Source organism: Abrus precatorius, unplaced genomic scaffold, assembly GCF_003935025.1.
Source record: "Abrus precatorius isolate BTA unplaced genomic scaffold, Abrus_2018 Scaffold10, whole genome shotgun sequence".
In the NCBI taxonomy this organism is placed as follows: domain Eukaryota; kingdom Viridiplantae; phylum Streptophyta; class Magnoliopsida; order Fabales; family Fabaceae; genus Abrus; species Abrus precatorius.
In genome coordinates, this window is record NW_020874292.1 from 15084714 (window position 1) to 15111913 (window position 27200).

Genomic DNA, 27200 nt, shown 5'->3' on the forward strand with positions numbered 1-27200 from the left:
AAATAAAAAATCAAGTTATAAATGGACTTAAGGTCTTTTTTTCCCTGTGTTTTCTTTTTATCTTTCTCTCTTTGGGCCGGCAGTGCTTAGTCCAATATTCAACCTTGCATCTAGTGTGCTCTCCAACACTCAATTGAATAACTATATTGATAACAGTTAATCATTAGTTAAGCAAGTGATTGATCAGTATGTGGTATGAACAAATCGAGGAAATTACCATTGGTAGTTTGTTTGACGTGTCACTTCAAGAGGATGCCACGTATTCAATAACTTTACCTTTTACATTTACATGCAATAATAAGAATGCCGTAAAATTCAAACTTCTCTTCTTTACTAAAATTCTCAATTGCAGAGTGAATTATTCCCTTTGAATGAATAAGTTGAAATCTAAGGTTGGTTTCATCTGCTCAAATAATTAACATTTATGTTCTAATTTTGGAAAAGGCTTTAATTTTAGGGTATTTCTATTCCTGCTCCTTTCATTTCTTCTCTTTCTAGGTTATGGTGGAAGGCATAGAACAGAATAACCAGTAGCATCCAGCATTTTCTCTCTCACGTAAGTTGGTTCGTGATTACAATATTAACCTAAGCCTTATGCTTCTCATTTTCTAATGCTTTCGCTGAAATCCTGTCTTATATATTTGTACAATTTCCAACTACCAAGGCTATGGTTTTCTCTTCAAATTTGATTTCATAAATATTAATCGAGTGAAATTGCATATCCTTCACTTCAATTTTTGAGAACCATAAGACTTCAACAACAGTGGAAGTTCTCAAATGGAGCTAGATAAACTGATTTCAGTATAGATAATCCTTTTTTTGGAAACTACCTCTTTTGTGAACCTTTTTGCTCTCTAATTTTTAAATCTGTTTTTTTATTATGTACCAGCTACTGATAATGGGAGTGATTCATTGTCAAGCGTGTAACAAATTTTGTATAATCTTATGGTAAATTTTACAACAGAAACTGTATAATAATAAGACAAAAAGGTTTATAATTCTAATAGGGATGGATAAATTTTTTCATTGTTTGTCAGAGGGTTTGCTTGCAGCTCTAGCGCCATATATAGAGGAGGAAAGCAATTCAAGGGGAAAATAAATGATGTGAAGAGAAAGATGAACAGATGATGATAATGATGATGTCAAGTTCAAGAGAAGGTTATCAAGCCAAGCAAGAGGGTGACACCATTATTATTGACAAGTTCTCCAAGGCATCATCCACTTCCAGACAATGGTCAGGGTTCAGAAATCCAAGAATTGTGAGAGTATCACGTTCTTTTGGAGGAAAAGATAGACATAGCAAGGTTTGCACCATAAGAGGGTTGAGGGACAGAAGGATTAGGCTCTCAGTTCCCACAGCAATTCAGCTATACGATCTTCAAGACAAGCTTGGGCTCAACCAACCAAGCAAGGTAATAGATTGGTTGATTGAAGCCAGTAAATTTGACATTGACAAGCTCCCTCCACTTCAATTCCCTCAGGGTTTTTCTCAATTCCATCATCAACAAACCCTACTCCCTTTTCATGAATCAAGTGCCTCTCATCTTTCTCTTGGACCCTTTTGTGATGCTAACTCCACATTTGTAAGGGATGGCGGGATTCAAAACCTCATGGCAAGGCCAAGGTATTGGGATAATATAGATTCAATATCAAGAGTAAAAGGCAAGGAAGTTGAGAAAGGCAAGTGGATCAAAACAAATGAGCAAATAAATCAAGATGGTGTTGGTGGTTTCAACAGCTTGCAAGTTTCAACTCAGAAGCTTTTTCCAATGGGTACTACTGCTACTACTCCTCACTACTCTCCTTTACCTGTTGGTATGTTAAACAATGCCATGTCATATAATCCCTACCATTCTGAACCTTCTAGTCTTTCCTTATCCCAATTTGGAAGCCATGGATTGTTTCCTTCCCAGGTAGATCCGAATCCAAGCGGTGGCAATGGTGTGCCATTCCCATCTTCTTTGCCATTACCATCATCTGGTGGTTCCCAATTATTGTTTGGTCCATCTTCTGCTGCCACACCATCACTCTTCACTACCTATGCTCCATTTATGACCAACTCAGTGGACAATGATCCTAGACAATTCAACCATATTCAGTTCTTGAACTCAGGTTCTCAACTCTTGCCTCATCCTCTCATTCCATCTCTTCACTCATTCAATTCACCTGTCAGACCCTTCCCAGCAGCACCATTTAGTTCCAAGCTTTTGGATTCAGATAGCAACAACAACAATCGTAGCCAACAAGATAAGGGTAGCCCTTGTTCTTGAATCTTGAAGCTCCTCGTAATTGTTCCATTCACAGATGTTACATTGTTGGTTCTATGCGTATATTATATGACTTAATGTGTGAGCTATATTGAAATCACTCAAGCAGCTAAAGCACATTATATTTTATACGCTTTCAGCCAGGGTGAGTACGTGCACGTTTGTTAGTATGGCAACGCTATACATATGAGATGGATATATTTATTTTGTATTTGAATGTATTTGGTTTCAGCTATACATACCTTATTGACAAACCATTGTGGGTACCGATTAGAATAAGTTAATCCAATTAGAGTTCATTTACCTGTATGCATATTTATGAATTCCATCGATTAATTTAATTTATGTAAAAGGAAAAAAAATTGTTGTTCGTTTTAGTTAGTAAGTTAGTAAGCACGAGACCGCTCCGTGATCCCAGCTACTCCATGCATGTGACAAGGCACGCGCCATAGATTTGTAAGGGTTTAGCTAGAATTTCACTGTGATCACCACGAACAGCTGAGACTGATTACGGCATATGATGGGGCTAGAGAGGATGATCATAAAATAAAGTTCAAGAACAAATGTATTACTCCTTCTGTATGGATTAAAATTTTTATCCTTGTTTTCCATCTCTTTCCCTGGCTCTCCATTGTTTGGCAGAATTAGCACCTATGTGATTTAGAATTAATCTTACAAAAGCTCGTGGGTCTGTTTCTTATTACTAAATATTTACTTAGTAATTTTCTTATTATTGTATCAGCTTTTTCTGAATTATAGATTGCTATGAACATGATTTTGCCAGGAAAGAAATGAGACGCAAATCATTGTCAGATGCTCCCCGCAAAAGTAAGTGCACACACATTCTAACACTAATTTAAAGGGACAAAGTTATTAAGCAGTTTGAAAGGGAATAAATTGATCAAGCTTTGCAATATTTAAGTGTTACTGCTAGATAACTCATTTTGTGACATTTTCGTTAATTAGTGTCAAACTTAACATCAAGGAAATGTGTTCACGGTGTATATTTGCATGTCTATTACGATGTCATCAGTCCTTTTTTTTCACTAAATTTTTCGGTTTTTTTTTTTATTAACAACGCTGTTTTAAATATGGATTTTTTCTTATTGGACAAGAACTGGAATTACTGACACATTTATTTTTACAGGTAACATTAAGTTATATTTTGATTTTGAGTTTTCTAAGGCAAAAATACTTTGGAAACTTTATGATATGGTGGGAGGATAACAATCTAACTTGCGAGTTGCGAAGCTGGTATATATGTTATGGTTTTGTCTTGCAACAGTAGTGATGGTCGGTTTGCTTGTTTCATGTTTTGACATAAATCTGTTGTAGTTCCAGGATGCACGGTTATTTTGTATGCTACCTAAATGTCACTACATTAACTGTGAAAAGATATATAAATAAACTGTGCCTTGTTGGTGGTACGGTATTGAACATAAAAAGATATGTTACATTTAGTGTATATATAGCTCACTAGCGTGATATATAATTTACACGCAATCAGGAAAGATGCATGACGAATTCTTAATAAATATGTGTGTACCTTGTCCTTGCGCATTAACATATAAATAGTAAGATTCAAAAGCTAGTAATGCAGGCTAAATTTAAATCAAAGTATACGTACAATATTGTTCAACTACATGATGAACAGAAAATTCCTAAAGTATTTGTAAAGAAACTTCTTTAGGTGCCCTTTGTTAATGACTTCCCGGGATTCTTTCTCGTGCATGCAGCTGCTAGCAATGCATGCCGACCTATTGCATGTGATAGTGTGCCGCAAGCTTATATAGTAGGAAATAGGAATTAAGGATAATATTCAACAAAGGCAAGGCTTGGAGATGCAACTAACCATGAGCCCCTATATACAGCAAGAAGAAAAAGGAAAAAGAAAGAAGCCATTGCCAACGCAAAATGTCCCTTGATCAAAAAGGAAAAAAAAAAAGGTTATCATTTAGTATTTTGGAATGATAAATACTTTAAATTAAAAAATTATTATTTTAAATATTTAAATTTAGTCTTAAGAGTTAACAGTGTAAAATAATAACTATACATATATAGTATTATATATGTTATTAATTTTTTGTTTTGAAATTAATAATGAAAGTGATTACCAAATGATGATAAAAAAGCATTACCTATTATATATGTTCTCTTGAAAAATAGAAAAAGTAAAAAAGCTGCGAAGTTGCATGCTACAGTCCAAAGCTCTTTATATACATAGATGTGTGTGAAATAGTAGGCAAGGAGTCTCGTGTCTATCTTCATCTTTGTACCCTATTTGACAGCATCTTGATGAAGGCATGGAAGCATCCATCCACACAAGGTGTGAAAAAGTGAGAAAAATGTTTCCAAATCTACTACAGTTCTTACTGACAATGAAAAGGAGGCAACATAAAATCACAGGCAGAGACTGAATTTGAAAGCAGCCTCTGTAGTAGACAATAATATATCACAGGATCCAAGATAAAAATTAAATTAAGGGAGACTCAGTGGTGGCAGCAAGTTAGGTTTTCAAAGGGTCCTTTAGAGGTGGCCACTGGCTTCAAAGAAAAATGACCAAAAGTTTTATATTTGCCTATGTGTGGTCCTAATTACTTATTCTGTGGTTTTGAAACATAGTCACAATTTGGACTTGACAGTACATGATTATGGAAAAAAATTTATTTGTTTACATTATGTAGTTAGCAGTATATGCTACATTAGCCCATCTTGATTTATATGGAAGCTTGTAAACTTGCAGTTTCTGACCTCACTACGTACCCTTCAATTAATGAGTGAAAGAAAGAAATCAGATTTATAAGTAACAATTTAATATGTGCCAGTTATGAAACTTTTGACCACACAACCATTGTCGGTGTTGACGCAGTGAGAGCTAGAGATTAACATTTTATTATATTAAATAAGATTAAACTTTAAACAGTTTTTGAAATGGATAAAGTGTCCATGTACACATTACAATATTTAATTAAAATTTTAATGTATCTGTACATTCTTTTCTTAAGTTAATTTCTATTACAGTAAAAAGGTTAATTAATTATGTCCATGTTTAAACACAACACATTTTGAGTTTGTTTATATCAGTATATGAGAGTAATCTTATATCGATCAGCATCCGCTTTGTATACTACTATATTTATTCCCGAAGCAAAGTTTTATATCTTGATATATAATTTATTTTTTTATTTTATTATGTTAATTGAATTTTATATTATTTATTTATTTATTCCATATTAATTTAAATTTTATTTAATATAAAAATTATTATTATTAGTTATAACATTTACTGTTTTTTAAAACTTGTAAAAAATAATTATATTTAAAAAAAATCCTATAATTTTTTTAAAATTATTTATTTCAAAATTTGATTTGCGTACAGAAAACTACTAATTTTTAAATTGAAGTATCTCTTATATTCTCATGTGATAAAATTAATTTTTTAATAAAAAATTATAATATTTAGAAGACGTTTAAATTGACTTATTTTAAGAAATTAATTGCATATCAATAATTTAATATTTAAAAAAATTGAAAATTAATAAATACTATTTTTTTAAAATTATAATATTTAATATTATTAATATATTAATTTATGTAATTATACGAAGAGGATATCCAAACCCTTCAAATTATAAGAATGCCAGAACAATGCCCTAACTAAAATTTGCAAAATCAATAAATTGCATGATTAATTAAAATAATCAGACTTCAAATAAAAGTTGAATATATAGCAAATTGAAATATTAGTATTGCTGTATGGTTGTGTTTCTAAAACGAATTAAATGATGGATGAGCAAATTCAGATTGTAAGATGTTACCATTTCTCATCTCGGAGGTAGTTGAAGAATTGCTCAGTAAATAAAAGTACTATATAGCTATCTAAAATGTTTCTGTAACATGAAAATATGCGTAAAGTAAAAAAAGAAAATATTATTAATTTAAATTAAATATGTTATTATTATAACTAACTTTAAATTAATATATATAAGATTTTACATTTTTAGTTTACATATTATTTGTTAAACTAACTTTTAAAAATTAAATGTTAATTTGTGACATTATAATGTAATTTCTGATAAAATAAGTAATGCCCAATCCACCGGACATATAATAATGATAACAAAAATGGCACCATAAGAAAATAATTTTATCAATTTTAATTTTAAGAATTGAGTCTAAATACTTTTAAATAATAATTTTTATTAAAAAGTACTTATTATTTTGTATATCCCTAATTAAATAATTATTTTTTTAATAAGTTTATTGTTTCTAGAAACTTAAATTTAGTTTTTAAGGGCTAAAATTAATTTACTTTTAAGGGTTGAAATTGAAAAACATAACAAGAAAGGCTTAAGGAGTTGAGTCTAATACTTGGATAGGGAGATTGCTATTTATATTATTCGTGCTACTTTTATGTTATTTTAAAAATAATTTTAGGAAGTAAATTTAATACATTTTAAAAATTAGATTATAGAAGTTAATATAAATGACTTCTAAAATTTTATTTTTAAAGGATAAAATTACTTTTAAAAATTAAATTTTAAAATTAATTTACCAATGAAATTTAAAATAAAAAATATAATTTTAGTTTTAGAATTTGATTTCTGGAAATAATTCATTAATCATTTCTAAAATTTAATTTTTAGAAGTACATTAAATATCCTCCTAAAACATGAATTTAAAAAAATAATAATAATACTACTAACAAGAATGACTGGTGTAAAAGTTAATCCCCATAAATTGGGATATGTTTAAAGTCTATTATATTGATGAGCTTAGTCCAGAGTACACAAGAATACTATACGTTGAAATTACATACATATTCATACGTGTGTTGATTTGTTTGATAATAATGTTTATGTGTATTAAGTATATGTATGTGTGTATTGTGTATATGCATGATTAGATAAGACTGAAATGGGCTAAATGCCTAAGTGCAAAGCGTAACACTAGGCTGTTCTCGCTGTAGTGAGAGGGCCCTAGGAGAAAGGATCAGAACTGTCATCTTCTCGTTGTAGCGAGAGACGTCTCGCTGTAGCGACAGAGCGATTGAGTGTAGTCTGTAGCAAGATTCTGCAGAAATCAAAGTACAGTTTCTCTGATTTTTTTGCTGTAGCGAGAAGGCATGTCGTTGCAGCGAGAGTATCTCGCTATAGCGAGAGTGTCGTGACTAGAAAAGAATTTAAAGAGGTTAGGGTTCGGAGTACAAATTTTAAAAGCTAAAGTAAACATGCAAATGACTCAACTTTAATACTGTAAAACTTTTGTTTTAGCCTTTAAAAGGTTATTATATTTATTTTAATGACCATTTAACTAAAAGTGTTATCAAAACCACTCTGTAAATAAAATTGCTAACAAATTACTTTTAAAAAACTAACATTTATTAACAAAAAAAATACAAGGCATTAAAATTCTCTCGAATATATAATATAATTTTTATTTCAAAAAATAAACTATTAATAATAATATTATAGATCTACATTAAATATTATAATATATCATGCATGCTGATATTTTTTTTTATGTATAAACAATACATTTCAATTTCTTTATCAATAAAATTATAAATTAATGTAATATATTTATTATTAATTTAGACTATAGATTAATATTTATAATAATAATAATACTTGAATTTTTGTAGACAATATTTATGTTAGCTTAACTATCCAATATGTATATGACTTTTTTTAATAGGAAAATTTAATGTAAGGCTTTTATTAGTGTACATAAATATGGTGTGTTGTGGTCCTTTACAATTTTTTTTTATGGGTACTATACTTAAAAAATTTATACCAATAAAAAAGAGACACATAGTAAGTTAAAAAAATATTATTATATATAATTTTTTTAAAATTATATTATTTATTGCATAATCCTATTATATTATATATATATATATATATATATATATTATATTAAATTTATTATTTTTAATAAATTTTTAATTTTGTTCATATTTAAGTAATTTTTATTTATTATAAATAACAAAAATTATAATAATATATTAATTTAATAATTAAATATTAATAATAATAAACTTAAGAATATAAAAAATATATTAATATAATATTATTATTTTATTTTTAAATTTTAATTTATTTAATTTTAATTACATTTTGGTCTTATTTAAAAATTTAAATACCTTTTCACTTATTCAAATATAATAAATATAATAATTTATTATAAAATAAATTTATTATTTAAATATGTATCTAAATATTATTGATTAAAAAATTTTATGTACAGTAGTACCTTGAAAATTTTTTAAAGGTACCACCAAATTTTTCTTTATCTAAAAAGACTTCAAAACACACAATTTTCTTTAACAATTTATTGAATTTTTTTATTTTTATCAAAGTTTTCTTTAGTTTTTATTATATTATATTATTTATTACACTGCTAAGCATTGTTTTAATTTTAGTTATATTTTTCAGCGATTTATGGTTGATGAGTGCAAAATAAAGATCGCTTTTGAGTGCATGCGGTTTGTAGGCGTGCAGACGAGTGCGTACGTCATGCCTACTAAAGAAAATTGAATGGCTTTGTGGTCCAATTAATACACATTTTACGTTGTACAATTCATTAGAGAGCATGGACCAATTCTTATCTTCTTTACCTTCTTCGCGTTTTCTTAAAACCAAATCACAAATTATATTTTATTTATATTGAAGATAAATATTAAAAATAATCTTTTTTATTGAAGAATTTTCACTTTAAAAATATAAAAGTATAATAAAATATCTAAAATATCTAAAATATCTAATTCTAACTTACATATATTGAATATTTTATTCAAAATAAAAAATAAACAATTTAAGGCTATATTTAATCATTGAAAAAAGTTATCAGGAATTACTAAGAAAATTCTAGAATATAATGATAACCTAATTCTAATTATCCAAATATTCTTCTCGTAAGTAATTATAGATTCTAATACAATGCATTCTGTAATCAAGCTTCCTAAGCTTTTATTTTTTTTTTTATTTTGTGAATGAAGAAAATAATAGAATAGAATATGGTGAACCTGGATAGTTGATATCAGCTCATCTCTAATGATATCAATTTTTCATTCTCTTTATTTATTTTTGAACTTCATCGAGAGAGATTATATCAATTTTGTGTGTTCATTCATATTACAGAGCATAGTTTTTTATCCTCCAAAACTTGACAAGAATGGGAAAGTAGGTCACTCTAGCTAAAATATTTATTTTGCCGTATCTACTTTTGCATCAAAAGAAGATATTCAACCTTTTTTCTTTTGTTCGTTCAAGACTAAGTTTTAATCTCTAAGCCCAATCTACATTTTTGTTTTTGACAGCCCAATCAGCAAGTTTGGTACTTGTAGTTGTTTCGATTATAATAATAATAAAAAAAAAAGGATCATTGGAAGAAAATGACGATTTGTTGAAGCATCCCCACAGCCATAGCCCCCGGCGAGGATCGAACTCGCGACCTTTCGCTTACGAAGCGAACGCACTACCACTATGCTACGGAGGCAGAATTAGTCAATTTTAATCGTTTTCTTTATACCAACCTTATAAACATCAAAAAGATTTTTATTCTTTTTATTGCTATTCACTTGAAAATTAATCCCAGACTCACAGTTAGGTCCTTCCTTAACATACCTTATTGCTCAATCTCACGTGCTGCCTACAAAAATGATAAGAACTATTCATACATTTCAGTGTTTTTCACCTTAAGGTTGTGTTGTATAAAATTAAAGACTTATAAAACTAGATAAAAATAAATGTGCATTTGTTATTAATTTATTTTAAATATTTTTTAATTATAATAAATTAAAATATAAAAATTAACATATCTTTACTTACTTTACAAATAAAACCCATCATATTAAAAAATCACATGAAGTCTTCTTTTCCTATGGTTGTTAAAATCTAAGCTACTAATATCACTTTTTATAAAAGTAACAATATTGATATTTGTTGATTATCTTTTCTAGACTTTTCTCATTTAGAATATTATTATATTTAAAGTTGGTAAAATGAGTATATCCAATTAAGCTAACCTAAACTCATCCAATCAAATGTATAGCTTGAGTTTTAAGATTTTAGCCTGTATTAAATTTGAGTATTTTAACTTTATCCTTGAGATAAGCTTAATCCACAAAAAGTTCAAAAATATTGAACTTAGTGAGCTCGAACACCATTTTTACGAGTTTGAATCTGATTCGATTTTTTTTTTTTTTTTGGATTACCAAGTCCATTTTGTCAGCTATAATTGTATCGTAAGAAATTCATATAATATCTATTATGTTTAAAGACAATATTTTTTTTTCTTTGTATCTTATTTAAACTATTTAACTATCAAAATTAAAGTAAAAAACAAAATACAAGTAGCATAGGTTTGTGAGAAGAAAACCATTTTTTAAAATAAAAAAATGACTTTAGAGTCTAAATAATTAAAATTTATGATAAAAAAATTATTAAAAAAGTTACTTTTATCATTTTAACTGTTAATTGTTGTAATATGATCATAAAAATTATGTATGTAAAACATTACCTAATTCAAACATTCATAGAAATACAATTTAGTAGAAGTTATTTGCTGATATTTCAAATAATATATAATTTATTGAAATATAATAAGACAATAAAGTATCAATTAATATTTAAATTGTGTGAATTTTGACATACTCAATCTATTTTATAAAAACTTTAAATTGGTTGAATTGATAAATTCACTTTCAATAAAAGAAAGTTAATTAGATATGTTATTTTGTAAAATATGACAATCTTTATTTAATCTTGACCCATTTATAATAATAAAACTATTAATTTTTATTTTAAATTTAATATGTCAAACTATTTATAGATTTAGGATGGGATGGAAATTTTGACCTTTTTATTCAGTAATTTTCTTGCTACCATGAGGATATTTTACAAGTACCTAATAAATCTAGATTCAACTTACTTTTTTTCATGTGTTTGTTTATGTGTGATAAAAATAAAAAATCTTAGTCATATAATTAAAATGAACAATTAAATTTTGTTAAAACAATCTTAAATATTTATGTATGACTGTATGATCAAAATTTATTTTATTATATATTATGTATATTCACTTGTTGAAATTTGTTTCAACTTAGGAACAATTTGGGATAGATACAAGTTTATATATTCTTGTGTTTAAAAAAAGAGTTCAAACAAAACACATTTTAGTTAAAATGATCATGAATTAAGTTTTAACTTAATTTTAAAATTAATTTAACCTTGTGTTTTATAAAGTTATTTTAATTATAAAAATAAGTCATTTGATTTTGTTTTCTCTTCTAAAAAACTTATATGTTACCCTTCCTACCATTGTTATCGTCTCTTGATTCCATTGTTGTCATTACTATCATTATTAATTGATCATCCTCTTTAGTAACATCACCATCGTTGCATTATTGTCACCACTACTATTACTCTCGCTATTATTACTATCGCAACCATCACTATCATTAATTAACATTGTAACCATTGTTATTATTATCATAGACACTGTCATTTATCATTTTCTCTTATAAAAGACTTATATGTTACCATTACTACCATTGTTATTATCTCTTAATTTCATTGTTGTCACTATTATCATTACTGACTGATCATTCTCATTAGTAACAATATCACCATCATTGTATTATTGTCACAACTATTACTACTCTTGTTATTGTTACTATCACAACTATTAGTAATTAATACTATAATCATTGTTATCACCATTATAGACACTGTCATTTATCATTACTTTTGTTGTTATCCCACAAGCCTTCAAACCACCTACCACTATTGTTATTTCTACCATTATCATTGTGAATGAATCTTTGTAGATGTCACCACTAAGATTGACCATTATTATTATGACTACTATTACCTTCACTATTGATATTACCATAAACATTGTTATTATTAATTGCCATCATCATCATCAATGTTGCTACAATTTTTATTATTTTTTCTCATTTTTCCTAACTATTTACTACTATCATTATTACTACGATCATTGATGTTCATACTACCACTAATAATCATTGTTATTAGTATTACGTACTCTCATTGTTTTATTACCATCATCCATTGACATGATTGCATTATCACTACATTTATTATCACCCTTGCTGTTATTGTCACCATAATCATTAATTACTATGTTAATACTATCATCATGATCATCATCACATTCATAGTTAGATTGTCAATAATAATTTTAACCATTTATCACCAGTGTTGTCATTACTACCACTAGTTGCCACCTCATTCCCAACAAATAAATTCAAATGTATTGAGTTATTTGCATGTTTTAAATTTAATGTTTGATATTAAAATTTGAAAACTAAAAACTCTAAAAAATTAAAATGAAAGCTATAAAAACTGAAAGCTCTTTATAGTTTTTAAAATTTTTAAAACTTAAAAAACTAAAATCACCCTTAATGAGCCAATGATTCCGAATTTGAGTATACATATATCATTGTCCAATTGTTTTCTCTAGCTTCCATGAGGTGGACAACTCTCAAGTCGTGACGCATTCATGGCATGAAAGTTGAAGGAATTGAGGGAAGCCATGGCTCAAAAATAATATGGGTGAATAGTGAAAGATAAAGATGTATCATATAAGGAACTTTTGGTTTTTATGTAGTATATAGCCATAAATCCATGGCAACTTAAATTTCTTTACAGCTTACCCAAAAAACAAAATTATCAAAGCTCTAGTGAGCAAATTTATATGGCTTGACATAAGAAAAATGTGTATGCAAATTATAAGAATCTCTAATATAAGTGAGAATGGGAAGAATTGAACAACAAACTACTTTCCAAATAGCTTCCTGCGCCTAACTGATGACTTGACTCGCAAACCAGCTGATTCGCCAATCACAATCTCATCGACCAAGTCCTTAAATATGAGTCTCTCAATATCCAACACAACCGCAGGTAAATCACCTTGAAAATCTGTCCAACTTTCGGAGCCATGCGTAACATCTTCCCACAGCATATTTTTCAGACCATCATCTTCGTTATCTAAGCAGCATTCTGGCTTCTTGGCTTGAATTTTCTCTATCTCAAAGCATAGTTCTTTGAGAAGCTTTTGAGCACTGAGGGGTTTCTTTGTGAGTCTGTTATTGTTAGGCTGAAACCACGGCTCCAGGGAGGAGCCTAATTTTGCACCAAGAATCTCATTCACAGCATCAAAGATGAGTTTCCTGTGAAATTTTTCTTTATTTAGCTTCAAGTATGCAACTTTTCCAGGGCTGGTTTCTTCCTTTGAAAGTAAACTACTTGCCTTGGTCTGTTCCAAGACAAGGAATAACTCCGGGTTAATGGGATAACCCGACGAGTGAATTTGAAATGATAGCAATTCGGAACTCAGATCTCTTAGTAGGAGACCTGAAGCTAATAATATCTCAGAGATGTATCTGTGGTCTGGATTTGTGTTTTCGCATAGGGAAGCAATGTAATCGATTCTAGCTTCATCGTGACTGGAGTTCAGCCGTCTAAGCTTCTGAACAAGGTGATCTATGCTCTGTAACTTTTTGCGATTGATCTCTCCAGTTCCTGTGCTGTTATATGTAAGGCTATCTGCAGCGTTCCACTGATCATTAATATCATTTTCTTTAGATTCTTGAGTATCATCACCTGCAGAATTTGATCTTATAATGAGATAGGTGAAGAAATTCACATATTTTTGAACAATCATATGACATCTACAAGCAAGATCTATTGACGAATCTTCAGACCAAATTTCTGGACAAACAGATTAAGCAGGGAAGAATGTACAAAGCCTAAGGTTTGTCAGTGCCAAGGCCCATAACAATTTAAATTATTGTGTAATATATGTTTTTTCTTCTAGCTGGTACCAACACCATTATTGTCTTTGACAGTGATTAATGCTTGACTTGCATACACATCAAATATCATTTAAGGTTTGCATAAAACCAAAAATTCTGGTCCAATAGATAGCATCATATCTAGCATCGACAGGACAAATCATACATTTATTTTGATGCCAAGTGCCAATGCAAGCTTGATCAACTGAAATTCTGAAATTGTTATCACTTGTCAGTCCCTCATTTAGAAAAAATTTCAATCTCTTACTTGAGGAAACATTTTAAAAAGAAAAAATCATAGATTTTTCTTTATTTATAAAATTATGATAGATCCTGATGCTGAAACAATAATGATGCTTGAATTTATCCTACAGTTTTTTTGGACTATGGCCATTATAGACAATCTGGATCAGGTCTTTTATCCTTCATGAGAAAACAGAAACTATACCTTTTGGATCTTCAGATATCTGCTTTACTGGGGATGGCATCTCATCTCTGTAGACTGAACCATCAAGAACTGAGATAGGACTAGGATGTTCTGGGGCATTTGTTGCAAGTTCTGCAGTTGTTTCATCCTCGTCCAATCTTGAAGCTGATTTCTGGAACATTAGGCACAATATACATTTTATTAGCAAACAAAAGGAATATGTTATTTGCCAAAATGTAAGATTTTATCAGATTGTTTTAAATAGAAAGCTTTGTTATCAAGAGCTGAAAATGACTCATACTTTCTGGACTGTTTCTGAAACCATTTGCTTCATAGCCTTTAAGGATGGGCTTTGGCTGTTATCAATTTCAGCAGATTGTAAACTACTAGTGACTTCCACATCCATCTTTGAGTTGACAGAGAAACTGTCTGATTGCAGAGAAACTTCATCCCCATGGCAGCTTAAACTTCTTGATTCATTGCTCATCTCACTCAATAGTTCATCACTATGCTGCAAGTTGGGGGTTTTGGGTCTTAGTTTTCCACCTGGTGAACCTGATTCTGTTACCTTCTTACCAGATTGCCTTCTGGGTTTATTAGAATCTGATGGGGGGGCAGGTGGACGAGACCGCTTCTCTAACTCCAATTTCTTGGGATGCAATCTTGGGCTCACAGATCCTGAGTGCTTCACTGAACTTTGGCTATTTTCTTTGGGAAATTGTTGAGACCTAGACTGAGAGTGTACTGATCTTGTAGTCTTACTACCACTTGCTTTCTTATCAGTGGAACTCGCAGAAGCATCCCGGTGAATGTTTCTAGGGGACTGATCTTTCGCTACTCGAGTAGATATACTGTTCTTATTATCTACATATACAGCACCATTTTGGTGTTTATGGGATCCAGAAAAGCCACCAATTGGAATGACTGGAGAAGAACAAATCACGGTCTTCTCAATAAGTTTTGCAGGTTTCATTATCACTATTGGGGATTCAAAAGCCCCATCTGAGTCAGATCCCTTGAGCGTGGAAGATAGAAAATTGTTTCTCTGATGATTTTGTTGCCTTACTGACCTGGTATTCTGAATTAGATTGGTAACTTTTGGTTCATAGTCACTTTGACTTGCAACAATATTTGGAGCTTGTTCTTCTTTTCTGCTCTCCAAGAGCCCCTTTTCTTGCATTGCTTCCAGTATCTGTTTTAGTGCTCTGAGATCCCTTCCAGATTGTTTGAATTCGAGATCCTTCAATCTCTTCTCTATCTCACTATAAACTGAGGGAAATGAGTCCGGTGCCCTTGCTGGAACTTTTGTGGGCCTTAAACTTGATTTTTGTGAGTTTCGGTTTCCCCCATCCTGCTGCTTCCACGGCGCTGGTTCAATGGGGAACCTTGAACTTGAAATGGGTTTCATAACCAGATCAGGATTCTTTCTCCGAGGAGAAGTTGGGTCTTTCAGTGAGATTTTTGGAGAACCAGAAACTCGGAGTGGCCGGGTGAGTCCATTTTTGGAAGGAAACTGACCATTACTTTGAACTGAGTAAGTTTCAGTTGAACATGATTGAGTTTCACCAGCCAAAGAGGACTCTGGTAATGCTTCCAAGCCCATTAATTTTGCCACAACACTAGGTGGACGACTTGGGGTTGCTGAAGACTGATGTGGGCTAGAGAATTTGTCATTTGAGGTGGAGGCAGAGGTGCCACCATAAATGTTTCTTGAGCGCAATGAACCTTCCTTACTATCCAGTGAAAGCCTAGGAAGCTCTTTCAGCTTTGGTGTGGATTTTATGGTATCTCGTGATTCAAAAGATAAACGGCTTATTTCTTTTCCTTCATAAGCAAACCAAGGAGCTTCCTTTGGGAGGGAATGCCAGTGTCCATCTTTTACTTCATATGATGATCTTGGATGTTCTTTGGTTTCATAATACCAAGGTGCTTCTCTAAGTTTAGCAAGGACCCGGATAGATTCCTTTAGATCAATCGACACACTTTGTTTTCCATCTATTCCAACTCCATAAGATCCATCAACTGTTTTGGACAGCTGAATAGGTCGCGGGGAATCCTTGTGTTTCATGGCATGAATGGCAGATTCCTCTCTGCCTGTAGTCTTCACTGACAGTCCTCGAGCGTCTCTATACATAGAGTCCTTCACTACATCCCTCAGGTCAAGGGAGTGACGTCCTAAATGGGGAGAGATGGTTGGTTGGTTCGTAACTGTATCCCTTGAAGGAGTTTCAGGAAAAACAATCCTGTCCATTGCAGCCTCTGCTTCAGCCTTACAGTCCAGAGAGGACACTGATGATGAACACGAAGAGAACGATGCTCTTGATGATTCTGTTGAAATTCTTTGCCTTTCGTTCACACCCTTGTTTAAGCTAGTAGTATCCTGCAATTAATTCACTAAGCAGTATGAGCCCATTTTTGTGTGCAGTATTTTCCATATTGCATGATTGTATGATAGTTACAAATAAATGATAGTATTTTCCATATTTTCCATATTGCATAATAGTATGATAGTTACAAATAGAAAGTATCAATAAATGAAACTTTTTCAGAAATATATGTGCTGAATTCACATGACTGTGCAGAATTTCAGGAGATGGTTAAATCATGAAAATGATTCTCAGGAAGCTCAAAAACATTTTCAATCTTCTTTGTCTCCTATAGATGGCAGTCAAATTCTCTCGTAAGTGAAGAATAATATATCACAGGATCAGCAAATGCATCCTCCATATGGTAACAATTAACAAAACATTCATTCCTCAATTCATATCCAAATTCAAACATTTTTCAACTGAAAAACAGTACAATTTTTTTTTTTCAAATGAGGGTAAAAAGAAGGCTCTTACAGTAGCAGCCTGGGGATGGTGTATGGTATCCGAATCTCTTTCTAAGCTGCCATCACTGAAGTGCGAAGTACCTGAGGAAAACAGAAGTATTAGACGAAACTAAGCTAATACTCGAATGAAATTGAGATTGGGAACAAACAGTAAGAAAACTAAAATCTCTTTAAATAAATTATCAGAAGCATCTTATCCACACCTTATACTGTTATTGAATACAGTGCAAATTTGAGTACTACTTAATACTGAAATTGAAAGAAAGAAAAATGCAGAACATCCCCCCTCCCCCCTTTCTAAACCCATGAAGACCTTAAATATCCTTTACACACTCAAAAGCTAACTCTTATTTGAAAAAATTTATCTAAGAATATGCAAATGCAACTATGACTGATATGAGAATGGCATCCATGTGATAAATCAGTTAGTAATCAGAAGTATCAGTAAACTCAACAGTTTAAATGATAAATCATTTCAGAGATTGACCAAAAATGATAAAAGAAAAGAGATAGATAAATCACATTCGTGCAAATTGAATTACTAAAATTGAACGTGTTCCTAGGTAGGGAAATACCAGAAGGAAGCCTCTTCTGGTTAATGCGGCGAGCCGTGAGAATATGGTGCCGATCAAAGAGTTGGAAAATCCCAGTCATACATCCTATCTGCTTCTGCAGATCTGGGTTGTCATCTGCTAAAGAATGCAGGAGTTTTGCTGCCATATCAACCTTTCTTCTCCAATTAAACTCAAACACACCAACCACCACAATCAATCAATTGCACCCTCTTCAAAAAGCTGTATGATTAGTTACCCTTAAATCTACTCACACAATATTGCAAAGTCCACACCCTTTCTGGGAAATGATCATGATTTTACTACCAACGCAACAATACAGAATCCAGAACTTCACAGAGCTCACACAGAGATATCATCTCCATATCAAATCAAAATCCGTTGTGAATAAAGATAAGTAAATGAACCTCCTTTTTCTCCCTTCACCGTTTAATCTTAGTGCAGGCCTCAATTTGTGCTGTCTTAACCCTGATAACTGAAAAAAGAATGAAACAGTTTCCACAGCTCTGTAGTCCCAAGCATTCAGAAAGGTGTTTTAACAGTTGCAAAAAAACAACTTCTTGATAAATTACAAAAAATACCCTCCAGCGAATTGCATCAAATTATATAGATTTGAGTTCTCACAAACCCGAAAAGTGAAAACTTTATCTGAATGAAGCTAAAAGTCCAATTTTTGGTTGTCTCAGATTTTCCCTTAACTTCCTCAGCACTTGCAAATGCCAAGAAAAACTGCAGGATGAAAAAGAATACCTTAAATCCCAGAAAAGTTAATGAATTGGCATCCTTGGTTGAAAGAAAACCTTGTTGGGTTTGAAAAATCAAACCAGACAATATGACAATAGCCACAAATAATGCAGATAAAGAGAGAGACGGGACCTAACACCCTCTTACAAGGCCACAAAATAAGCAGAGGGACAATGGTTTGCTTAAACCAAAACTGAAACTAATGCCAATGGAAACAGCAAAGTGTGTCAATGAAAGAAGAGAGAGAAGAGAAAAGGGTAATTTTATTTATTATTTATTTTTGTATGATAATGCAACAACAATCTGGTTAGAGCTGGCAGAGAGGTTTCCTTTATTTTATGTTTTTTATGAAATTGTTCAAGTTATTGTGAGGAGGAAGAGAGTGAGAAATGTTTGCGTGGGTCAGATGTCACGTAGGCTCTAAATCTCTCAAGTCCATCATCCATGTGGAATGAAGATATGTGGGTGTGTAGCTGTCTGCATGTGCATGTGATATTGTCAGTACAGAGAGAGTGGGTAGAATGTGTGTTGTGTAAAAACAAAGTAGAATATTTAATGATACATTGCTTTGGTATATCACTAATTAAAATTTAATAATGTCAGATCTATCTTATTTTTCAGGTCTCCTAACAAATTTAATTAACAATAAATAGTTTAAGTAAAATATACTAACTATAATTTAATCATAAATTATCATATTAAACTAATTTTAAAAATTATTCTTGTAATATAATTAAATTAAATTTTAATCATATTAAAATTAAGCTTGTAATAAAAGATGTAATTTAAAAGAGTATGGTTCTTGAAAAGAAAGATGTGAGAACAAGTTACATAAGCTGTAGAATTATCTTTTATATAAATACTACACCACACACACAAAAAAAAAAAAGAGAGAGGTTAGAATCAAAGTAAAAGGATGTTTCTTCTCTCCTCTTGTTATTACGAGTTACCAGCTGCAAAGCGCAAAGTCCAACCTTTCCTTTTCAAACAGTTGTCAGGTACCGAATTACTATTATGCCCTTCCACCCTTCAAAATTATTCACTCCCCCAGCCTTTACTTCTATGCAAGACGTTGCTATTTATTTATTTATAATTTTTATTGAAAAAGATATTATACTTATTGATTATAAATAATATCATCTTTTTAAAAGAAAGTTATTATTTTTACTTAAATTTAGTCTTAAAAATTATTTTATGTAAAAGAACAAAAATTAAATACAATTATTTACATAATGACATTGTTTATTAATTAAAATTAGAGTTTTATCATGATAATATATAATAATATTAAATATATTTTTTAAAATAAGACAAAAATTGTTGTAATTATTTTTTTTATAAAAAATCATGTAAAGTATTTTATTTTTTAAGTTCAAATTAATTCAAATTAAATTTAGTAATTTATTTTATAAAATAAATTTTAAGATTAATTTTGATATAATATTAGTATATAATAACTTTTACATTATATATAACAAAAGAAAAGAAAAACGACGAGAATTAAACTACATGACAAAATCTATCTAAAGTAACTAGCTCCTCCGCCATCATCCAGTAAATTGCTTTAACCAACTAACCTTTACATGATATAGTAAGCTTCTTTTTTTTTTTTATCTAAATAATATAATTTTTAAAAATAAGATTAGTAAAATACTATTTCTCTATCAGATTTTTACGGACAATAGTATTTTTTATTATTTTTTAACGTAAAAAAAGTATTTTTATTCTTTGAAACTTTAGATCTTGACATGTAGCATGAATTTAAAAAATTTTAAAATTATAAATATAAAAAATATTTTAATAAATTAATAATTTTAAATATATTTATAATATTTAAAATTATTAATTTATACATATATAATATTTTATATATATTATAAATATATTTATAATGTATAAATTAGTAATTCAATTAATAATTTATAATATATTTATACATAATTTTAAATATAATTTTAAATTATAAATTATATTTAAAATTATTAATTTATACATATATTTAAGATTATAAATATAAATTATTAATTTATAAAAAATATGTTTTATATTTATAATTTTAAATTTTTTAAATTCATGCCACATGTCAAAATCTAAAGCAGTATCTAAAGAATAAAAATATTCTCTTTGTCTGTCACATGTCATTATTAAGATGAGTATCAAATTGAAACTTTTGATATTAATTTAGAAAATAATAAAAAAATATTATCGTCCATAAAAGTCTGAGTACACTCTTTAACATGATAAAAAAAATCAGACAATTTTTTTAATTAATCCTATTTTTAGAAATAATTTTAAAAATTATATTATTTAGATAAAAAGGCTGATATATTATGTTATAAACTAATTAAAATATAAATTAACTATAACTTTTAAGTTAATAGTTTTTATTAATATAATACTTTATAATTAGGAGATACTGTAAAAAAATTTATATCATTAATATGTTTTAATTAAATTCATATATTTTTACAAAACTTATTTGTTTCATTTATTAAATTTATAGTTGAAGTATCATTTAAAATAATTAAAGTTGAATTGTATATTTAGTTTTTGCACATTTATTTAAAGTAAAAAAATTAAATTTTTTTCAAATAAATAAATAAATATTTTAAATAAACTTAAAATATAAATTATACAAAATTTAGATATTTTGTAAATTAAACATAAGTCACACTAAACTTGCGCGATTTGCATATGAATACACTCTTACTAATATTAAGTACCTTGCTCAATTGCAACTCATTCAAGTTTTGTACTACTTATGATTAGTATATAAATTATTTAAATTGAAGTGTGACTTATTAATTAGTACGAGATATGCTACTAATGAGCAGAGGATTTGCTCGATTGAAAGCAATAATGTAAGTCATTGTAATTTAGTGTAATTTATAATATAATTTAAATCTTTAAATCATTCAATATGGTGTACCTTAATGTCTATCATTGTATAAATATTTGTTAAGAATATTTAAGGTTATAACACATTTTATTCAAATCCTGAAAAAAAATGGTAGAAATGACAAAAATATGTTATATGTTCATTACAATGACAAAATTACAGATACTACACTGGAGGTTATTTTCAATAATGAATGGCCAATTTACATTATTGTCTATCCAATTATAAATTTTTTTGTAGTTACAACTTATAAAGCAACTTATTCCAACAATTAGATCAAACAAATAATAGGTATAGATTATGCAAATGTTTATAGAAGTTACCCATAGCCATAAGTCAAGGTGTGTGATCAATTATACAAGCTATTTAATTTGAAATTGTAATGATGTGAGTATGATGTTTAATTATTTAGATCAAACAAATAATAAGTAGATTATGCAAATATTTGTAAAGATTTGTGTAACATCATATTTTTTACCTTATGAGTAGGCAAAGTTACAACCAATTAGTTATTAAAAAAATTATTTTCTTACTAATATATATATATATATATATATATATATATATATATATAGGAACATGATCTTCTCACACTAGTGTAAGTTTAAAAACTCTTATACTTGATCTGAATCTTTCATTTAACTTATATATAATGAATTATAATTTATTACTTCACTGATTATTAGATGTAAATTAAATGAAAGGCTCAAATCAAGTGTAAGAGTTTTAAACTTAGACTAGTGTGAGAAGATTCTCCTATATTATATATATATATATATATATATATATATATATATATATATTTGACTTATCATTAGTACAAGAGGATTAATGCTACAAAATTAGTTCCAATGATTTGTCTTTGCAAACTTTATTAGTGATTATTTAGAACTAGCGATTTCTAATCTCTATTTTTTGAAATGTCCTAATGCAAGAACATTGAGTGTCATAAACACTTAATCCCAAACTATAGGAATATTGTCCATTCCAAAATTGGTAAATTAGTACAAATCCCGTACACTTCAAAATTTAGAGAATTTCATATTCACTTCATTATTTTGGACCCCAAAGACCTAAATTTCAAATGGACATCGAATGCATAATTTTGCCTCCAATGCACAATTTTTTTTACCTCAAATGGACATCGAGTGTCATAATTTTGTTTCCATTCTTTCCTTTGATGCAGCCAAGAAAACGTTGATTTTGCTACCTAAGTACAACCAAGAAAAATGTGAAAAATTTCTAAAATCCTATTTCACAGTGTAGCCAAGATGCATGTGAAAACCACTTTGCATGTTACCTTGTTTTAGCCAAAATTTATAAGTTTTTATGACCATGCCATGCATGTTTCTTTTCTAGGTGGAAGGCCACACAAAAGCCAAAGGTCTCCACTATATTTCCATGCATAAACATTAGTTTAACCACCAAAATTCTGAGTTTGGAAGAACGAAGGCTTTTCACTTTTTTCACCACGGATTACACTTTAAACCGATGTAATGGATGGTTAGATTGGTCAAGCACTATGTCTTGTTAATCACTATTAAAAACATGCAATTACAAATAAATTTTACAAACGAACTTCTTTAGTCTGTATTACAAATGGATTTATAGACAGTAAATCAAAGAGTATGTTTTTTTTTTTATTAATTTTTTGGGTAAATATGTCTGTAAAATAGACAAAAATCTGTGTATAAATAACCTACCATTTGCCAACATTTGGCGCGTAACATCATAGAAAGAAATTATAGACAAAAATTTCTATCTGTAACTTGAATTTGAAGTAGGAAATTTTGAGCAGGAATTATAGACGAAAAATCTGTCTGTATTTTGAGAAAAAAATTTGACTTTTCATATAGCTCGTTGCAAATGAAAAAATTTGTCTGTAATTGTATTTAATAGATTTAAAGCTGGATAAATTTGTCTGTAATTGAACTTGTAAAACACTTTTTCAGTAAACCAGTTACAGATAGAAAATTCCATTTATAATGTGCAAAACAGATAAAAAATGTGTCTCCTCCTTCTTCTTCCTCACTTTCCATGTTTTCTTGTCTCTCTCATCTCCCTCTCTCTAGCATCTTCAGTTCTTTGCCCATTGCTATGGTTGGAGCATCTATTAGAAAAATAATTTGCATCATTGTATTCCTGGTATAATATTCTAATTTTTAATTCGTTTAATTTTTTAATTTTTGATATAGGATAAAGACTTATGATTCTAAGATAGAGTTGTATGACTGGAGATTGTGCTTGCAAAGATTGTAGAATATGCATGTTGTGGAGTTACAAAGGGATGCGCTCAGAACGATTTAGGATTGTGATGTGTATGTTTATGATTGATTATTAACATATTTTTATATAATATATAGATTATGTGTGAAGAAAATGTATATCTTTGTATTAGATGTTAACATACATAAGGAAATGTTCATAAATTACGAGAGATTCTTTCAAAATTTACATGATAATTTTGTGTAATATAAAATAAAAGATATTGATACAGTATTGTGTATTTATATTATGTTTATATAGTTCTTGATCGAGATGTTCTTTAGAAATCGTTCATGGATGTATGATAGTTACACCTAGGTTAAGGAGGGGAATGAAACTTGAATTTTATGAGGGTGTTGAGGAATTCATATATGTTTATTGTAATTCGCAACAATTCATTATTGACTAGAAAGTTAGGTGTCCATGTTCCAAATGCAAGTGCAGAAATTTTTTGGATATTGATTTAATTAGGTATTGATTTGTATAAATTTGGTTTTAAACTTGATTATTGGATATGGACTAAACATGGGGAAGTGGTAAATATGGAAAATCAGTTTGGAATGGGTTATGTTGGAGGTAGTTCAAGTATATCGCAATTAGGTGAGAATGTAGGTAACATGAGTGTTGGGAAGAAAGCAATGGTTGTTATAAGAAATGATTTATGATGTTATTGGTCATGAATTTAGAACTTTTCATGATTTTGAAGTTGAACAAGGATCTAATGGAGATGTTGTAAGGTTTTATAGTCTTTTAGAGGCAATAAACAAGTCTTTATGAGATGGGTGTGAGCATTCAGAATTATCCTTAACAGCAAGAATGTTAAGCATTAAGTTAGAAGAAGACAATTCAAGTCAAAGTTCATTTGATCAATGAGATACATTAATTAGTGAGTTTAGTCCCCAACCTAACTCAATTTCAAAAGACTTTTACCAAGTAAAAAAAATTAGTTTCCAAACTTGATTTATAAGAAGTCAAAATCGATTGTTGTTTAAAAGGATGCATGCTCAATATCCTAATCGTGGCAACACTCTTTTATCGACTACTCTTACTTTCACCTCGACATCAGCTGCAGTGCAGAGGCTACGGGGCAAGAGCAGTTTATCATGGTGCCCAGCTTTGGGTATGTGCTTCATTCTCCTTCAGTATAACAAGTTTCATAATTTTCATCCTGACTATACATGCCACACAATCCCCCTCTACACAGTGCACAGGCGAGGGATCCATTGTTGTTGCAAGTTCTTGTGGCTAGCAGTCATCACAAACTCAAGCATCATCGAGATTGCTGTTAGGTTTGAGATGAGATGGATCCACTTGGTAAGTTATTTACAAAATATAGTGCAAAACTCTATTTATTGTGAATGTTATAATAATTATATTATTTTATTATTTTTCAATTGTTATCCATTGTAGAAGGATATTCACCAGGTAACAAGTAACATTAAAAAGATGTATGATGCGCATTACACAAGTTTTGTTAAGGTGCCTAAGGATACAAAATTGGAGTGGTTTAAAGATTAGAAGGTAATAAAAGTTAATTAAATTATTTTAAGTCTAATTAAATCTCTATTTCTTGTACGTGTATTAATTAATTTATATTTATGTAGAGTAACTTCTCCATTCCTCCCAAACAAGAAGTTGATGTTCAAGGCCTAGAAAAAGTCGCACTATAAAGCAACTAAGACATATGTATATTGAGACTCATCAAGATCCATCATTTGCCGATTGGAAACACCCTACTTCCTTCATGCCTTGTATAAGTATTGGCATATGGATGAGTTTAAAAATCTCTCTATAAAGAATAAGACAAATAAGGCATAAAAGAAGGATTACTACATATTGATAGCTCTACAACTTTGGCTAGCACTAAGGTCAACTTGTTATGTAATTTTTATTTTTTTTAAATTTATGTTATTCAATTTATAATTGATATTTGAGAGGTTTAATAATTGAAATTGTAGGAAAAGTCATTAAAGAGACCTATGCATAGAGAGGTATTCAAGAAGACACACACTCGCAAGAGAAACAAAACTTTGTGGGTTGATAGATGATCTCAGGCCACATATATAAGTATAGTTACTGACATTATATTTTATTATTAAAAATTTATAAAATATTTCTCAAGACTAATATATAATTATCTGTACTAAACTGTAGGATAATTATGTTCAAAGGCTTGATGAGACATCTTCTTAAGACCTAAAATTCATTGATGAGGATGTTATGTAGTCATAGACAGTAGGCGACCTTTATAAAAGGTGCATTTATGACATGAGGGACCATTTTGCAGACTCGATGTCCCTTGCACTTGTCACCGGATATACCCTTTCTCTTACGTCTAAGGAGGTAGAGAATGTGACATCCTAACATTACATTTCCAAATATAATAGGCGCATGCCAAAAAAATGCAATATTTTATCATAATATTATATATATATATATATATATATATATAGTTAACGTGCATAACTAAATATAATTTAGTTATTTATGTATATATTCAAAGTATATGTCATTAACATGGTGAAGAAAACAATTTTCACATAATAAATCCAAGTTCAAATTAAATACTAAACGAGTTGTCATGTAACATCTGGAACGAGCTAATTCACAACACATAGTCACATACAAGTTTTTAGGAGACTAAAGGAAATAAAATGGGTCTCAAACACTTATCACGCCCCAGGGAGAACATATCATACAACTTCCAAAAGAACCAAAATGCAACTATCATTTCCTAGCCGTTTCTTCTAAACAGTCCCATCATGCAAAAAGAACACACACACACACATACACATACACAAAACAATATCAGTCCAAAGGAGTGTATTCCTCTAAGGGGTCAGAGTCTAGTGAAGTAGATAGTGTCGCATCAGGGTCAGTAGGCAAACTGGAAAAGTCTTTATCTATATCTTCCAACCAACTAGAAGTAGGTGGAAGTATGCGAGAAAGTGGAGAGGATAAGGGTAGTGAGGGGGCTGCAGTGTAAGGGTCCAGCTTCGTCAATAGGTGAAAGTTGGAGAGAAGAGTTGGCAAATAGGGTCAGACAGATGACTCAATTACCTGAATGTCAACGCACTCAGGTTCAATATGAGGAGGAGAAGAAGGCTGAGGTACATGGGAGTCAAGGGTACTATCTGGGATAGGTGCAGGAGCATGGACATCAGTGTCCATAGGAGGTAGTGCAGTCCTAGGAGTGATAAGAGGAAAAGGTATAGTAGTAGCATATAAGGACAGGGGAAAAATAATCTCAATAGGTAGGTGTGTGGTACAACGGGGTTACCAACCTATCTCAGTAACCGAACTAAGAGCCATCGTAGCAGACCCTTGGTAGATGGTTTGCTAAGTAGTGTCATCATAGATTCACAGGTC

At 30.0% G+C, this 27200-nt stretch overlaps 2 protein-coding genes and 1 non-coding gene across 5 annotated transcripts; 1 reads left to right on the forward strand and 2 right to left on the reverse strand.

The window, feature by feature from the left end:
* The first annotated feature begins 353 nt into the window (after positions 1-353).
* LOC113852676 (transcription factor TCP5-like) lies at positions 354-2615 on the forward strand. Of its 3 annotated transcripts, XM_027483014.1 has the most exons (4): positions 354-392; positions 499-556; positions 890-948; positions 1038-2615. In XM_027483014.1, exon 4 carries the CDS (start codon positions 1125-1127, stop codon positions 2268-2270), a length of 1146 nt encoding a protein of 381 aa, XP_027338815.1. In that variant the 5' UTR covers positions 354-392; positions 499-556; positions 890-948; positions 1038-1124; the 3' UTR covers positions 2271-2615. The 3 variants fall into 3 exon arrangements, with proteins under 3 accessions (XP_027338815.1, XP_027338817.1, XP_027338816.1); XM_027483016.1 differs by lacking the exon at positions 890-948 and having other exon boundaries at positions 355-392; XM_027483015.1 differs by lacking the exon at positions 354-392 and having other exon boundaries at positions 442-556.
* A 7080-nt stretch (positions 2616-9695) lies between these two features.
* Positions 9696-9767, reverse strand: TRNAT-CGU. Its single transcript has one exon. It is a non-coding gene; the product is annotated as a tRNA-Thr (tRNA).
* A 719-nt stretch (positions 9768-10486) lies between these two features.
* Positions 10487-18953, reverse strand: LOC113845902 (protein LONGIFOLIA 1-like). Its single transcript, XM_027473594.1, has 5 exons — positions 17927-18953; positions 17362-17432; positions 14820-16898; positions 14540-14690; positions 10487-13900 (listed from the first exon to the last, which is right to left on the reverse strand). The coding sequence occupies exons 1-5, from the start codon at positions 18069-18071 to the stop codon at positions 13074-13076; spliced, it is 3273 nt and encodes a 1090-aa protein (XP_027329395.1). The 5' UTR covers positions 18072-18953; the 3' UTR covers positions 10487-13073.
* Positions 18954-27200: the final 8247 nt, after the last annotated feature.

Excerpts from the sequence above, each read along its gene's own strand:
- LOC113852676 (XM_027483014.1), top strand. The coding sequence starts at position 1,125 with ATGATGATAATGATGATGTCAAGTTCAAGAGAAGGTTATCAAGCCAAG.
- LOC113845902 (XM_027473594.1), bottom strand. The coding sequence starts at position 18,071 with ATGGCAGCAAAACTCCTGCATTCTTTAGCAGATGACAACCCAGATCTG. Across the intron at positions 17,433-17,926 it reads CCAGAAGAGGCTTCCTTCTG|GTACTTCGCACTTCAGTGAT; the intron begins GTATTTCCCTAC and ends TGTTTTCCTCAG. Across the intron at positions 14,691-14,819 it reads TTTCAGAAACAGTCCAGAAA|AAATCAGCTTCAAGATTGGA; the intron begins GTATGAGTCATT and ends CTAATGTTCCAG.